General features: G+C 34.8%; 1 protein-coding gene across 1 annotated transcript; it reads left to right on the top strand.

Moving 5' to 3' along the window:
• Positions 1-15,301: 15,301 nt before the first annotated feature.
• On the top strand, positions 15,302-16,080 carry LOC126766190 (uncharacterized). Its single transcript, XM_050484087.1, has 2 exons — positions 15,302-15,476; positions 15,544-16,080. The coding sequence occupies exons 1-2, from the start codon at positions 15,342-15,344 to the stop codon at positions 15,964-15,966; spliced, it is 558 nt and encodes a 185-aa protein (XP_050340044.1). The 5' UTR covers positions 15,302-15,341; the 3' UTR covers positions 15,967-16,080.
• The last annotated feature ends 376 nt before the right edge of the window (positions 16,081-16,456 follow it).

Raw genomic sequence — 16,456 nt, 5'->3', positions numbered from 1 at the left:
CATCGTGTCAACATTTTTGTTTTTAATATTTTAAAAAAATTCAGGAATTTAAAAAAAAGCGTAAAAAATGATTTTTATTTTCAGGCAGTCGCCATTTTTCAAAAAAAAATGTTCGTTTTCCCTGAGGTAGGGACTATAACAGCATCTTTACTGATTAAGAATTTCTTTTGATTTTTTTTTCAGACCACCAGGAGAGTCAGGATCAATGTCACCAGGATGCGCCATTTTTTTTTACACCTGTCTCTCCCCCCTCTAATTATTTTAATTTTTAATATTTTTTTGTAAAATTCTTTTCCTGTATTCTTAAGATATCAATAAAAACACCATAAAAAAATGGATAGTAAAAATATTAATTGCCTTTTTTTTACGACACTTTAAAAATTACCTGAAATTCATGCTTCTAGAGTAGAATACCCCCTTAAATCGGAAAACAAGTTTTGTGAAAGTTCATCATATGTCTGTAGCATTGGGTGTACCCTAGCTGTGTATTATGTTTAAAAATATTTGCAGGTCTAACTTAAAATAAGGATCGGATCGGATAAATTTTCCAAATATCGAAACGTATTTGAGCCATTTTATTTATTCAAATTGTAAAGTTTTTTCTCTTATTTAATATTTTGAACTGTCTTTTTTCCTTTTTTTTGATTTCTCTAACGAAGTTAACTTATACTATTTAAACGAAGTCTTCGATGTCCTGGAGTTGAGGGATGCCATGGAGTTGAGGGATGCCCTGCAGTTGAGGGATGCCTTGCAGTTGAGGGATGCCGTGGAGTGCGTTCTTTGCAATTTCCAGTTCAATCAGATCCAATTTTAATTTTATTTTAATGCTGTTATTTTCACAGTCCAAAGCCCTCATTTGTTAACGTTTTCCACGACTACTACAATTATTTAACTGTCAGATATTTATTGTTATTCAAAATATTTTCGATTGAACTTTTTTTTCATTTGCTTTGAAGTTCGTTCGTAGTAATTGCGTGTTCATTTTACTAAACACAAAATTGCATTTGCATTTTTAAAACTTCATAAAATTTTACATATTATTTTTATACATTCTTAATAACTTCACATTGTTGTCACACTGTTTCAGGGTCAATTTAACAAAATTTTTCTTCCTCTTCACAAAGACGTTTCTTTCAACCGTCTTTTACAGCGTTATTTTTTTTTGCGCAGACTATCTTCTAGTCTGTTTGTCAAATATATTTTGTTAATTTTAAAAGTTTCTTTTTTAAACCGATTAGGAAATTAAATTTTCCTTACTCCCCGTGTTTCCTTTTCTTTACACATATAGGATAGGAATCCAACCTACAGCGCCACTTTTAAATTGCACAAACTTTTAAATAAAAAAAAAATCTTTATTTTTTTATTAAAATAACTTTATTTTCTTCCTTAAATTTACTTACATTCTTCTTCGAATGTTCAAACTCGACTGCTTAATTTTAGCAAGTATTATATCTAAGTATATTACTAAATACTATGCCTACATTGCATAGTATTTGGTCAGTTGGTTGGTGAATGCAAAGGAATAAAATTCTAAGAAATTCAAATTAGTTAATTATGTGAAGTGCAATTTAAGAAGTGCTAATTATGAATTTACATTATTTTTATATTATATTTAACAACTAAGCGGGAAAGGTCAACAAAGCAGGAAACTGTTATCTTGTCAACTTTTATCCGGGTAGTTTGCGCAAAAAAACATGTATTCAGAGAACACTTGAATCGAAAGTCGCTTGTTGCGTAGGACAACAACTCATTTATAGGATTTCCCTTCAATACTCTCAATTGCATAAATTAAGTAATTTGTTATTGTCTTGTTTTCTTTTGGATTTATGTATTAAAACAATCTTACTTGATGCCCTATGATATTCACCAGAGGGATTTATGGTTGTCTTTAAATACCCTAAAGTCCAGTCATGTAAACTATAAAATAAAAACTTCTAATTTTCAAGTTTACTAGAGCTATTTCTAATCTCAAGTTGCAATTGATCACTAATTGATTTTTGTTCTTTAAATTACTTGCACACTTCCAAAAATATTAAATTTTATGAGTAATACATTTATTAGGGAATCAACCCAAAAGTTCTCATATAATGTATAGGCAGAAATTGCGATTTAAATATATTATAAAAAGTTCCAGTACTTTTTTCCCAATGCCACTTTCACGCCTCTTGAACATTGAAGTGTTTTGGTTATCCCTCTTTGTTTTTTGTTTGCCGATTGTGTAATGTGCTGATACGAACCGTCTAATTTCTTCCATTTGATCTGTTTTTACAAACAAGAACACATTAATATATTAACTTAATGTAATGAAGTTAAAAAACAGGTTCCATAAAATTTAGTTGGATCATTTTCTTTTAATTTTTTTTCGAAAGTCTAGGAAATATTTTCCTGGGCTGCCATTTTGTAAATTTAATAAACAAAAAAGTTTGATCAGGCACTGGGTTATCTATTGATAAAACAAAGTTTCTTTTTGTCCGTTTGGTTTTAGATGAAACTCTAAGGATTAGTGGTGGTCACCGCAAGGGGCATCGGTTGGAACCAGATCAAGACAAGGAGCCATTAGATACTTTTAAAATTATTAAAATTATAATATTTTTTTAATTTTTGTCAAGTCGTCTTTTTATTTTCATCAAATAAAATAATTTACTGTCTAAAAAATTTAATTCAAATTGTAATTTTTGCGTGTCTCTGACTTCAATTAACCTTAATGCACTAATTTGGGTTAAGGGACTCATAAGCACTCCTTTTTATACAGACGATTTTTTATAGAAAAATATTTTTGTATGTGCTATATTCTGTTATTCTAGTATTATAAACAACTTTTAAATTTTAATGAATAACAAGTCCAACTACTCAGCCGATTATGTTTTTCGTTAAAACTAACACCTTAAGGTACAAAACCTCAACCAGAGGATCGGAATCTAAGCAATTTTATATGCATACATATGTATAAGTTAACGAAAAATACGTTAACAGTGCCAAAGGCACCTCACTTCCGCCCCAAACTTTCGCTGACGCAGCACACGCGCCGACGTTTGCTTGCAACACCCAGACTTCACTTCCGCTCCCAAGCTTTTGCTAACGCAGCACACGCGCCGACGTTTGCTTGCAACACCCAGATTTCACTTCCGCTCTCAAGCTTTTGCTAACGCAGCACACGCGCCAACGTTCTGGCAGCGATCAGAAGGGAGTTCTAGGAATCCGATCACCAGGCAAGACAGGTGACCGGATCAGTTGAGGCTAGTTTAAGCTTACATTTAAGTTTGATAATTGTAATTATTTCAGTCCGTTTTTAGACTCGAATAAAGACGGCCAGAGCTCGTGCTCTGACCAAAATAAAAAATAAATTTTTTTATTATTTCCCGCGTAGGGGAAATTAACTGGCGCCCGAGCAGGGAGTCCTCTAAAAAAAGGACAATTAAAAATATAAAGTGCAAGTGCAATCTTGTGAAAAGTTGAAGTTACAAATTTCAGCATTTGCAATAGCTGAAAAATGAACGAAATTTTTTTACAAAGTTGAACTAACTCAAGCTAAATAAATAATATTTAGACAGAATTAAGCAGTTATTCAATCGCAATTATCGAAGCGCAGTGCAACAAAAATTTAAACAAATTATTGAAGAAAACATTTCGCACAAACAGAAAGTTAAAAGCGAAAATTTAAAAGTGCATAAAAGTAATTCACAAACTAACGGCAGTTGGAAAATTATAAAAGTGAAACAAAAATACAGCGTTTTACATAAACATAAATGACTTACGAGTGCATCGCTGAACGCTAAGAAATTTATAAGAAAAACAGTGAATGAAAATATTTAAGCTTGTAATTTAAAAATTCACAAAGGGAAAACCAAAATTTTGAATACAGGTTGATGTGCTTCCTCGTACATGTGCAAATATTGCCGCAATGAGTTCGTGTATCTAACTAAGGCAGAAATAAAAAGAAACCAGTAACTGTAAATCATCAAAGGTGCTTGTGTGCATTGTGTGCAGAAATAAAGCCGATCTGCCGAAACCCAATCGCAATATTAGCGAAAAATAGCAAGCAGAATATCCACAAGAAGACTCCTCAACCCACGCTTGGAAGAGGACGACGAGGAGCGTGCGACTAGGAAGATCCCAAGTAGCCAGCAGGAGGAAAGGGAGCAATCTCCAGCGTCACCTCGTCATGCTTCACAGGATTTTTACGTAGCTATACATTTTTATTTATACCACATATACAATATTATAAATAAGGAGATATTTTTTGTATTAGAAAGAAAGAGATACTAGTATTAAGAAGATTAAATAAAAAACAAAATTATAAACAACGGCTTGTACAGCCAATAACAGAAATCTAACAATATTTTATAATACAGCTTAATTCTGCGATTCCTACGGGACCCTCCAGAAGAGAAAAGCGCCCTTTCCTGGAAAGGGTAAAAATAAAAACAAATAAAAAATAAAAAAAGAGGTATCACATATAAAAATAAAATGTCGAACCCAAATAATTTGATACGCCCGCCTGTTCTGCAGGGCACGACAGCAGGTGCTCAAGAGGGCCCCTCGACCTCAGAGGCCGCCCATAGAGTAGGATTAGGAGCCAATCAGGACCAATTGACTGCAGCAGTTATGGGTGTGGTCCAAAATATTTTTCAAACGCACGGCAAGCGTCTTGTGCAAAACGCACTAAATCCGAATTCTAATTTTGCCGATTTCTCCGATCAAGGAATCGACCCGGTATATAGAAATAACTTGACTGATCTTGATAAAATTCCGGACGTAGTCCGTTGCCTTCGAGAGTTCTCGGGTCAACCGGGAGAGTTTAACTCGTGGAAGAAATCCGTGGACAGGATTCTCCAAATTTACGAACCCATTAGGGGAACACCTAAATATTATGGAATATTAAGCGTTATTCGCAACAAAATAGTAGGGAACGCGGATATTGCCCTTGAGTCGTACAATACTCCTCTAGAATGGAGAGCCATTTCAAAGTGTTTAACTCTACATTACGCCGATAAGAGGGACCTAGGAACGTTAGAGTACCAAATGATCTCTATGGTACAGGGTAACAGTAAGGTACAGGACTTTTACCAAAGAGTATACTCACACTTGTCACTAATACTTAATAAGATAGGATGCATGGACGTAAGTGACGAATCACTACACCTACTGACGCAGACCTACCGTGAGAAAGCGCTAGATACGTTTATTAGAGGTCTTAGAGGCGACCTACCCCGCCTTCTCAGTATGAGGGAACCCGCAGACTTACCACAGGCACTTCACTTGTGCCTCAAGCTGGAAAATCAGAATTTCCGTTCACATTATGCACATTATACGCAGAACGCTCCAAGAACCTTTAATACCTATCCACCAGCAGTGCCACCAAGAAGGAACGCCCAACCTTCAGCATTCTACCCAGAGCTGGCCTACATGCCACAAGCTCATGGTTATGCCCCCCAGCCGAGAGCATATAATCCCCTAGACAAGCCATTTAACTCAGCCCAACAGACGTATAGACACAACCAAAATATTAGTAACACTTCTCAGCAACAAGCTGCTCCACCACGCCCGTTCGGACCGAAGCCTCAACCTAGGCCAGAACCAATGGACGTTGACCAATCACTTCACTCCAGAAGAGTTAATTACATGAACAGGCCACGACAGAATGACTATACTGGCAAAAGGCCACCCCAAACACTTGGACCGCAGAATAAAAAGGCCCATCTGACTCATTTCATTAACCCAGCACCGATACTTGACGACGAACAAATCGATGCTAACTGCGACTCAGAAATTGAACTACCAGGAGAAATGCCTGACGTGCATTTTTTAGCTTAACGAGCTCTTCGCTTCCCTACTTACAGACTAAAGCGAAGAGCGGTGAAATTCTTAAATTTCTAATTGACACGGGGTCAAGCAGGAATTACGTACACCCTCGACTAGCATTAAAACGAATAAAGAACGATACCCCATTTTTTGCCAAATCCATCGCAGGAAACGTACAAATCGAAGAACATACTTACATAAATTTTTTTAACATGGATACAAATTTCAAATTTTATTTGCTACCCTCATTAAAGACATTCGACGGAATTATAGGGAATGACTCACTTCGACAAATGGGAGCAATCATTTATACGAAAGAGAGTTTCATAAAATTCGAAAACGGGAAAAAAGTTGCATTAAGACAACTTTCTTGCCCCACAGTTAACACGATTAACATAGAGGCTAAGCATATGAGCCTTACCCAAAGGGAAGGTACGAGTAAATTAGTAAAAAAATTTCCAGGATTATTTTCGGAACCAGAAGAAAAGCTAACATACACTACCAGAGTTGTTGGTGAAATCCGAACAAAAACCGACGCACCGGTCTATACAAGATTTTACCCCTACCCCGTCGCCCTGAAAACAGAGGTCGACTCCCAAATAAAGAAATTGTTAGATGACGGTATCATAAGACCGTCTAGATCCCCGTACAATTCCCCGGTTTGGATCGTGCCGAAAAAAGCAGATTCGGCAGGGAACAAACAATACAGGGTAGTCATAGATTACCGTAAACTCAACGCGCTGACAATAGCGGACAGATATCCGATACCGGAAATTAACGAAGTGCTAGCACAATTAGGAGAAAAGAAGTACTTCTCCGTGCTCGACCTTAAAAGCGGATTCCATCAGATCCCACTAAGAGAATGTGATATTGAGAAAACGGCATTCTCAATTAAAAACGGTAAATACGAATTTACCCGACTGCCTTTTGGGCTAAAAAACGCGCCGTCCATTTTTCAAAGGACACTAGATGACATATTGAGCGAACATATCAGCAAAATATGCTATGTATATATAGACGACATCATCATCTTCAGCGAAACAGAGGGCGAACACCTCGACCATATCAATAAAATTTTTAAAACTCTAAACGCTGCAAATATGAAAGTGCAGCTCGATAAATGCAAATTTTTTCAAAAATCCGTAGAATTTTTGGGGTTCATAATCTCCCCAGACGGCATAAAAACAAACCCAGAAAAGGTTGAAGCAATACGGAAAATGCCACACCCTAAAACAATTAAAGAGCTCCGCTCATTTTTAGGCCTAGCAGGCTATTATCGTCGATTCGTGCGAGACTTCGCCAAAATCGCCAAACCGCTAACAACACTCTTAAGAGGGGAGGAAGGCAGGATGAGCAAAAATAAATCTGCAAAAATCCAAATTAAGTTGGACATTGATGCCATCGATGCATTTAATAAAATAAAAGAAAGCTTGGTCTCCAAAGACCTAATGCTAGCATATCCCAATTTCGAGGAAGAATTTTCATTAACGACAGACGCCTCAAATCATGCCATAGGCGCAGTCTTGGCACAGAAAGACAAACCCATAACGTTCTTATCAAGAACCTTAAATAAAGCTGAAGAAAATTATGCAGCTAATGAAAAAGAAATGCTCGCCATCATATGGGCATTGAACTCGCTCAGAAATTACCTATACGGTACAGCCAAAGTGCATATATATACTGATCATCAACCCTTAACATACGCCTTGAGCAACAAAAATAATAACTCTAAAATGAAGCGCTGGAAAGCAATATTGGAAGAATACAACTATGAGTTACACTACACACCAGGTAAATCTAATGTCGTCGCAGACGCCTTGTCGAGACCCTCACAAGTAAATTCTCTAACAGTAACTCAACATAGCGACGAAAGCTCAAGCCACAATTTAATTTATAGCGTGGAAACCCCAATTAATGCGTTTAAGAACCAAATTTTTTTAACAACTGATCAGATCCGTAGTTACCAATTTAAAATTGTATTCCCTACCTACCATAGGCATTTAATTACGGAACCAAGTTACACCCAAAACAACCTAATTAGCCTCCTTAAGAGATACCTTAATCCCTCCGTCGTAAACTGTATTAAAACAGACGAACGGACACAAGGGTTAATACAGGAATTATACCCACTCCATTTTAGTAAATACAAAGTAAGATTCTCACAGACTCAGGTGGACGACATAACCAATGAAGAAGAACAGCAAAACGTAATAATTCGAACACACATGCGAGCACATAGGAATAGCATCGAAAACAAAAGTCAAATAATAGAAAGATATTACTTCCCATCAATGGGAAGAAAAATAAAAGAAGTCATTAGCAAAGAAAATAAATACGATAGACACCCCACAAAACCCTTACTCCAGCCCACACTGATACCACAATTCCCAGGGCAAATCGTACATTTGGATATTTTTATAACTAACAAGGAACTAGTCCTGACTGCACTAGACAAATTTTCGAAATACGCAATTGCGAAACCCATTAAATCCAGAGCAACGGAGGACATAAAACAACCGTTGAGAGACATTCTATACTCCTTCGTACCCGAAAAAGTTATTATAGACAATGAAAAATCTTTTAATTCCGACTCAATTAATTTTATGATCGAAAATGAATTCGGCATAGAAATCTTCCAAACACCCCCATATACAAGCTGCTCAAATGGACAAGTCGAGCGCTTCCATTCGACTTTGCAAGAGATAATGCGTTGCCTTCAAAAGGAAAAAAATACAAACTCATTCCGTGAACTGCTCGAAAAATCCGTTAAAGAATATAATTTTACCATCCATTCAACAATAAATAGGAAACCAATAGAAGCCTTTTTTGGTAGAAGGATCAATAGCGATCCAAACTTAATCAATAAAGAAAGACAGGAAATTGCATGACGACTGTTAAAAAAACAGAACGAAGACTTAAGCTACCACAATAGGAAAAGATCACATCCCAAGGAATACCGCGTAGGAGACGTTGTATACATTAAGGTCGACAGACGAATCGGGAATAAGCTATCTCCTAGATACAGAAAAGAAATTGTAGCCGAAAATTACAATACTACTATAAAGACAAAAACTGGTAGAATAGCCCACAAAAACAAAATCCGACAATAAACACCGACATTTCTTTTCCCTTTAGAACCCTTCTATGGGTGATATCATGCACCGCCGACTTAAAATTCATGGACTATTCCTCATCCTACGTAGTTACTGCCAGTGACGGCGAAGCCAAGATACAGGACGGGACATTCAAGATTGTACACGTAATAAATCTCAATAGTTACGACGACTTTATACAAAACATGCGCACTTACGTTGACAAAAATATACCCAAAAACAACATGTTTTACACCATAATCGACCACGAACTAAGACAAGCAGCCGAAGTACTTAAAGAAATTAAGCCCCAGAACAATAGGAAGAAAAGAGCTATCAATGCAATTGGGACGGTATGGAAGTACCTCGCCGGGAGTCCGGACAATGAGGACCTTCAAACTATCAATCTAAACCTGCACGAACTAACCGAAAATAGCAATAAGCAAGTTATAATAAATGAAGCGCTAGGGAAAAAGATTAACCATCTAATAAATACTACAAACGAAATTGTAAACTCCATAAGAAAAGATGACCATTTTGAAACGGATATATCCCTAAGCATAGGAAATAGAATAAGATTAGTTAAGGAGGAGTTAGTAAATGTTAAATACGCTCTACAATGGGCAAAAGAAAATGTAATAAATTCAATACTACTAAATAAAATCGAAATAAGTACGGCAATGGAAAAACTCGAAGAAGAAAACATGCCTTTCGCAAACACGGAAGAAGCATTAGAATTTGCAACAGTTAATGTAATGTATAACGAGACGATGTTATTATACATCATCAAAATACCAATAACAGGCAGGGAAACTTACAAAAACATTATAATTAAACCGGTAAAGAAAGCTAATGGAATTGTAAACTTAAATTTTGATCGAATTATAACAAATGGAACAGAAATATTTGGAATTAAAGAAAAATGCAAATTTTCCAATCAAATCAGTATATGCAGAAGAAATCAAATAATTAATATAAGTAACAGCACATGTATACCTAATTTGATTAAAAGCCTAGATTCTTCATGCAAAATTAGTAATAACCAACACGTACCCACTGTAGAAGAAATATCACCGGGTATAAGTTTATTAAATAATTTTAACGGAACAATAAATACTATTACCGAAAACTATACTGTTGCCGGAACGTACTTAATAAAATTTCATAATATATCTCTTAAGATAAATAATCAAAAATTTTATAGTTTGGAAGCCTCTCAACTGATCGCTATACCCTCTATATTACAGCCAACCCCATCCGAAAGCGAACGCATTGATATTTTGTCAATGGAAGCTCTACACGAGCTACATATTAATAACACCAAAAGCATCGCGCTCTTAAAAACAGATGCTTTTATAAGCAAAACTTCGATGCTGTCACTAAGCAGCATCATAATAATCCTTCTCATATTTTCAAAATTCATCCCTAGAATCCAAAGGAAAGCGGAAATACCCAAGGTTGAAATTCCAACCGTAAATATTAGGCATATAACAAACTCTGCTGAGGCCATCGGCCTACCACCTAAAAATTTTAGAATCAATGACCTACCATATTTTTGAACGATCGAGGACGATCGCATTTAAGAGGGGAGGAGTTAACGCCAAATACGTTAACAGTGCCAAAGGTACCTCACTTCTGCCCCAAACTTTCACTGACGCAGCACACGCGCCGACGTTTGCTTGCAACACCCAGACTTCACTTCCGCTCCCAAGCTTTTGCTAACGCAGCACACGCGCCAACGTTCTGGCAGCGATCAGAAGGGAGTTCTAGGAATCCGATCACCAGGCAAGACAGGTGACCGGATCAGTTAAGGCTAGTTTAAGCTTACATTTAAGTTTGATAATTGTAATTATTTCAGTCCGTTTTTAGACTCGAATAAAGACGGCCAGAGCTCGTGCTCTGACCAAAATAAAAATAAATTTTTTTATTATTTCCCGCGTAGGGGAAATTAACTTATATACAGCTCGTACATTGACCAACATATTCGACATAATGTTTGTTAGGAAAAACGAAAATAACTATATGTAGTATATGGAAATTGGGATAGTATCGACCCGATTCTATCTATTTTTGCCAATACCACATACTATTAACATGCCATATACCAAAAGAGTTGTTCCCTAGGCTTCATAAAGTACCTGACATACGAAATGGATATATTTTAGGCACAAATATACACTGAGTAAAACAAACCCTCTTTTTCATTGAGATAACGCAAATATTGATCGATATATATGGAATAAAGACTCCCAGATGTTCGAAAAACTTTGTATTACGTGTATGGGAGCTCAGGAAAGTATTTACCTAATTCAACCCATTTCTAATACACCGTAATATTGTTGTAAGAAAAAAATTCTTTCTGAATTGCATATTTATAGTATATCCCATACATTGATCATTCGGTACCTAGGAACTTACACAGTTTTGATTGGATTTAGACATGTTTTGGTTATAAAAAGGCATATTTTAAAGGAATTGTTCGTGAAGATTTGTCTCCCGTGATATCAATTGCTTCTTGATTTGTGTAGTGGAAAGTAACAGAATCAATTGGAATTTCAAATTGTTTTATATGGGAAGTAGGCGTGGTTGTAGCTCGTTTTTGGACTGTGACATAGAAATATGATAAGAAAAAAGGCACTAAATTTATTTAGCAGATCAAGAAATAAATAAACTGTGGCGGTAAACAAAGCAAATTCTTAAACTCATATTTTTCAAGATTTCTGTGTAGAAATTCCCGGTCGTAATAATTAATAATACTGTACTGACTGCTATCACTAGACAATTAATTATCGGGAAAATAGTTATTTTACCTTTGATCTACGTATCTAATTTTAATTATACTCGTCACAAAAGGGAATTGTTTGTGGCAGCTACTGCAAAAGTGGCACGAATTTAAATTTCTTGCAGACCCGCAAAATTTTTGTGGTAGAAAATTATATCTCTTAATTCCTATCTAGCTCATGAAGAAGTTCAATAATCGATGTTTCTTAGAACCAATTCCTTAAATGGGGTTAAGCAGGAAAAGTCAACAAAGCAGGAAACTATTACCTAACCAACTATTATCCATGCAGTTTGCGCACAAAAGATTATATTCAGGGAACACTTACTTGTTTACTTGAGCTAAATATTACTAATTTCAAGTTGTAATTGATGACTTATTGCTTTGTGTTCTTTAATACAGGTATTAGGGAATCAACCCAAATGTTCTCATGTGATGTGCTATATAGGCAGAGATTGCGATTTAATAATATTATAAGTTCCAGTACTTTTTTCGCCAAGCCACTTTTACGCCTCTTGGACATTGAAGTGTTTTGGTTATCCTTCTTTGTTTTTTGTTTGCTGATTGTGTAATGTGCTGATACGAACGTTCTGCTTTCTTCCATTTGATCTGTTTTTACCAACAAGAACAAATGAATATATTAACTTAATGTAATGAAAAAAAAAAATGTTTCCATAAAATTTAGTTGGGGCAATTTCTTTTACTTTTTTCTCGAAAGTCTAGAAAATATTTTGTAAATTAAAAAAAAAAGTATTTTGATTAGGCACCAGGTTATCTATTAATAAAACAGTTTCGTTTTGACCGTTTCGTTTTAGATGAAACTCTGAGGATTAGTGGTAGTCACCGCAAGGGGCATCGGTTGGAACCAGATCAAGACAAAGAGCCATTAGATAATTTTAAAATTATTATTTTTTTAATTTTTGCCAAGTCAGGTCGTTTGTTTTTATCATACAAAATAATTTCCTGGCAAAAAACAAAAACTTTTGAAAATTGTAATTGTAACTAACCTAAATGCACTTATTTTCGTTAAGGGACCCGTAAGAAATTTATTTTACACAGACAATTTTTTATAGAAAAATATTTTTGTCTGTACTATATTCTGTGTGTTCATTAGTATTATAAACAACTTTACAATTTGAATTACCAGCAAGTTAAAGTACTCAGCCGACTATTCTTTCTCGTTAAAAGCAACTGGTAATTTCCATACCCTAAACAGGGTATACTAAGTGTGCCACCAAGTTTGTAGCTTCCAAAAAATATTATGAATTCTGGATATAAGGTAGTGGATGGTTTGAAAATCTCGAAAATTTCACGTACCATATTAAAATGCAGAAGTTGAATGCATATTCACCGCAATGAATGTTTTTAAAATTCGAAATCGTTTATATGCAATCGCAGTGCTTCGCACAAAAACGTTTAGAAAACTGATGTAGTGACAATTACAATATAAAAGTTGATGTAATTTTCTCCACGACAGCAGGTACTTTTATTTACATTTGAAATGTATGTTGAAGTAAATTTTATAAACACAAGTTGAAAAGTTGATATACATTTTTAAAATCTTTATATAGATTCGTTAAGAACGAATGAAATTGTTAACAATATGTTAAGGCAGTACATATTTAACTTTGGTTGAGTTTTTAGTGCAGCAGTTATTCAGTATAACGATTACAATTATTTGATTGAAGTTTCAATATTATAAACGCAAAAAATTTAATTATTCGATATTGCGAAACTGAAATATTTTTATCTTGAATTTCGCATTCTCTTTAAAAACGTATGTTTCGTTAAATCAACGGCAAATTAGCTGGTTTTCAACAAACTCGCATGTTTTCAATGACTTTGGATTAAAAGTAATTCAGTCAATTCAATTTTTTTCGTGTGGTTGCCTTGATTTCGTTTAGTTTAGAAAGTATTAGGTCTACAACTTTGCTTCCGCCGTTTTTTTTGTAAATTTAAGGCTTTATTGTATAAAAACGGTCCAAAAGTGTTTTCCCTTATTCCCTCGAAAAGCAATGCTTAATTAACACACTAAATGCTTTATGATCCATAACACTAACACAAGTTGCTTTACAAAAATTCTATATTTTTTTAATACCTTCTTAATGTAAATCATATAGATGGTAGTAGTAGAGTAATAGTATTATCTATGTATGTGTCAGCCTCAGTAAAGCGTGGACGGGTCCTCAGCCGCACTTTTCTGGGAATTAAAAAAGAAAAGCAAACTTTCCCGCAAATGTCGAGAATTCGGCTCAAAAAGTGACATTTTCAGTTGAGAATAAGTTTGGGATGCAAACAGATCTCTACAAATATTTTGTTGGATTAATGTTGACACAAATGTCCAAGATCGATATAAAACGATTTAATCGATGTCAAATGCAAAGTATTTATGATTGGAAAATAAGCTAAAGATTTGGGCCGATTCCACCAAGAGGCTTTCAGTTAAGGCCATATCCTCAAAATCCCTATTAGTGGTACCGTTTTAAAGTCAATGACGAAATGAAATTTCATTCTATTATAAGTTCTACGAGTACAATTTTTTTGCGAATAATGATTGATAACTACAGTTTTTTTAATTTTCTTGCGTTGAATTAAATTACATACAGTATGTCTCATAAATCTTTTCATAAGACAACATTTGACGGAGTAAAATGTTCAAAGTGAATTTTAAAAGTAAGGCACATATTTTTTTAAGAATTTTTTTATAACATAATAATTTTCATTATATTTTTTATTATTTCTGAATGAAAAACAATTATATGTTTAAAGTATATTAGAAGAAATAAATCAAAAACAAAAAATATCTTATTCTGTACTGTCTCAAAATTCTTTTCACATTTCACCACAATTAAAGTTCCAATCAGTACACGCGAGCATTTTTATGTTAATATTTGGTGTGACCACCTGCAGCGTCTACTACACATTGTAGCCTTCATGGCATCGTTGAAATTAGCTTTTTTATGTCATATTCCTGTGGGATCTTCTCCCACTCCTCTTTGATGCACTGTATTAGGGTGCTTTTGTTTGTAGGGCACCGTTTTGCCACATTTTTTCAAATATGCCCATAAGATTTCCATAGGATTGATGTCTGGGCTTTGCGCAGGAGTATATAGCACTTTTGAGTAATTACATAGCAACCAAGTCCTGCATAGATAAGACTTGTGCTTGGGATCATTGTCTTGATATAATTTGTAATTCAATTTATTGGGATTTTTTGGATCCACTAGCCCAAATTTTTGCACACTTCCTTTTAAATTGCTACGTAAAATGTCTAAATATATTTCTTTGGTCATATTATCTTCAATCAGGCAGGTTCTGGAATTCACTTCCGAGTGAATATCTAACAAATTCGTTTTCAATCCGACATTTGGTGTTCTGTGTTTCACTTTCACAATTTCAATTCCACATTTTTTCTAAAATGAATTCCGAGTGAATACGCATGTTCTGGAAAACGAATTCACAAGGAAAATGTCGGTTAGCATTCACTTCAGTTCGAAGTTGTGAATTTGGTGCGAGCAAATATGTAAGTAAATAAAAACGCTTGATTATTGGAATAAATAGAGATTTAATATTTTGTTTTAAAACTTTAACAAGCAATTAAAGTTAAATATTATTTTTATAGGGGTAAACATAAGAATACGGAGCAGGAAGCGATCCTTGTCCACTTCATGGAGTCGCCTAAAGACATCGCTCGAGGCTTTGTTAAGGGTGACAAAGTAAAAGTTGATGCCCTATGGAAAGAGGTGGTGACAGAATTAAATCTGCATGGTCCACCACAGAAAGATATTTCTGGTTGGAAAAATGTAAGCAAATAATTTTTTTTTTTATACTCTAGCTAATTTTTCTTAATTTGACATAATATTTCAATAGGTTTGGATGGATTGGAAGGCCTTCATAAGGAAAAAAGTTGCACATATATATACCGTGGTGGAAGGTATTCCCAGCACAGCAGACTTTGGTGTCCCTTCTGAAAATTGCGATGTGCCTTCAGAGATTTCCAGCGATGATGACAACCTCCCATCTACAAGCAGTTCTGCTCGATTCCGAAGACGTGAGCCTATGGTAACCGACCACTTAAGGAATAATATCGGTGAGCAGACAGGTGCCTTGAAAAGTATTGTAGATGAGTTGCAAGAAAATATTGGGGCCACAAAGGAAATTAACACTAGCATTCAATGCCTTTGTGAAAGAGTAAAAGATTTGATTGAGGAGAACAAAAGACACCATTTCGAAATGGAGCGGCTGCGACAAGAAGAAAATGAAATGAAATATAAAGAGTGTTGGCGGAGCTGAAAATGTATTTTAAATACCAGTGCAAACCAAACAGTAATTAACTCCATAATTTCCTCTTTTATAGTTTTTTTAAAAGTATAAACACAGCGATGTTTTTTTACAATAATAACTTACCTTATGACCGTACCTGTATTTAATCCATTCATGTACAATTTTGAATTAAATGTTTTGAGTTTTTTGAAATTAGTGAATTTATAATTATTTTAATTTTAGCCTTAATATTGATATTAAAATTAATGACATTTTAAAAGTGACTTTAAATTTGAGTTTGTTTTATTTACTTTGGTGCTTTAAACTTTCAGGAAATTGTATGAAGATGAGTGGCTATATTCTCTCTTAATGTTATGGCTTCAGTATCCAGTGTGGCATCATTTAATTCTCCCTCAGCAACTGCGGGTTCCATTCTCTCGACTTCAGTGTCAACAGAAAATAACTCCTGTAATTTGTAGTGTTTGCAAACATTATGTAACGCGCAGCAAACATTTGTTAT

Source organism: Bactrocera neohumeralis, unplaced genomic scaffold, assembly GCF_024586455.1.
Source record: "Bactrocera neohumeralis isolate Rockhampton unplaced genomic scaffold, APGP_CSIRO_Bneo_wtdbg2-racon-allhic-juicebox.fasta_v2 cluster11, whole genome shotgun sequence".
NCBI lineage: Eukaryota > Metazoa > Arthropoda > Insecta > Diptera > Tephritidae > Bactrocera > Bactrocera neohumeralis.
Note: the sequence above shows the minus strand (reverse complement) of the source record. Positions and strands in the feature narration are given on the sequence as shown.

Bases quoted from the DNA above. Each gene is read 5' to 3' on its own strand.
- LOC126766190 (XM_050484087.1), top strand. From the start codon at position 15,342: ATGGAGTCGCCTAAAGACATCGCTCGAGGCTTTGTTAAGGGTGACAAA. The intron at 15,477-15,543 runs GTAAGCAAATAA...ATATTTCAATAG, and splicing joins ATATTTCTGGTTGGAAAAAT to GTTTGGATGGATTGGAAGGC.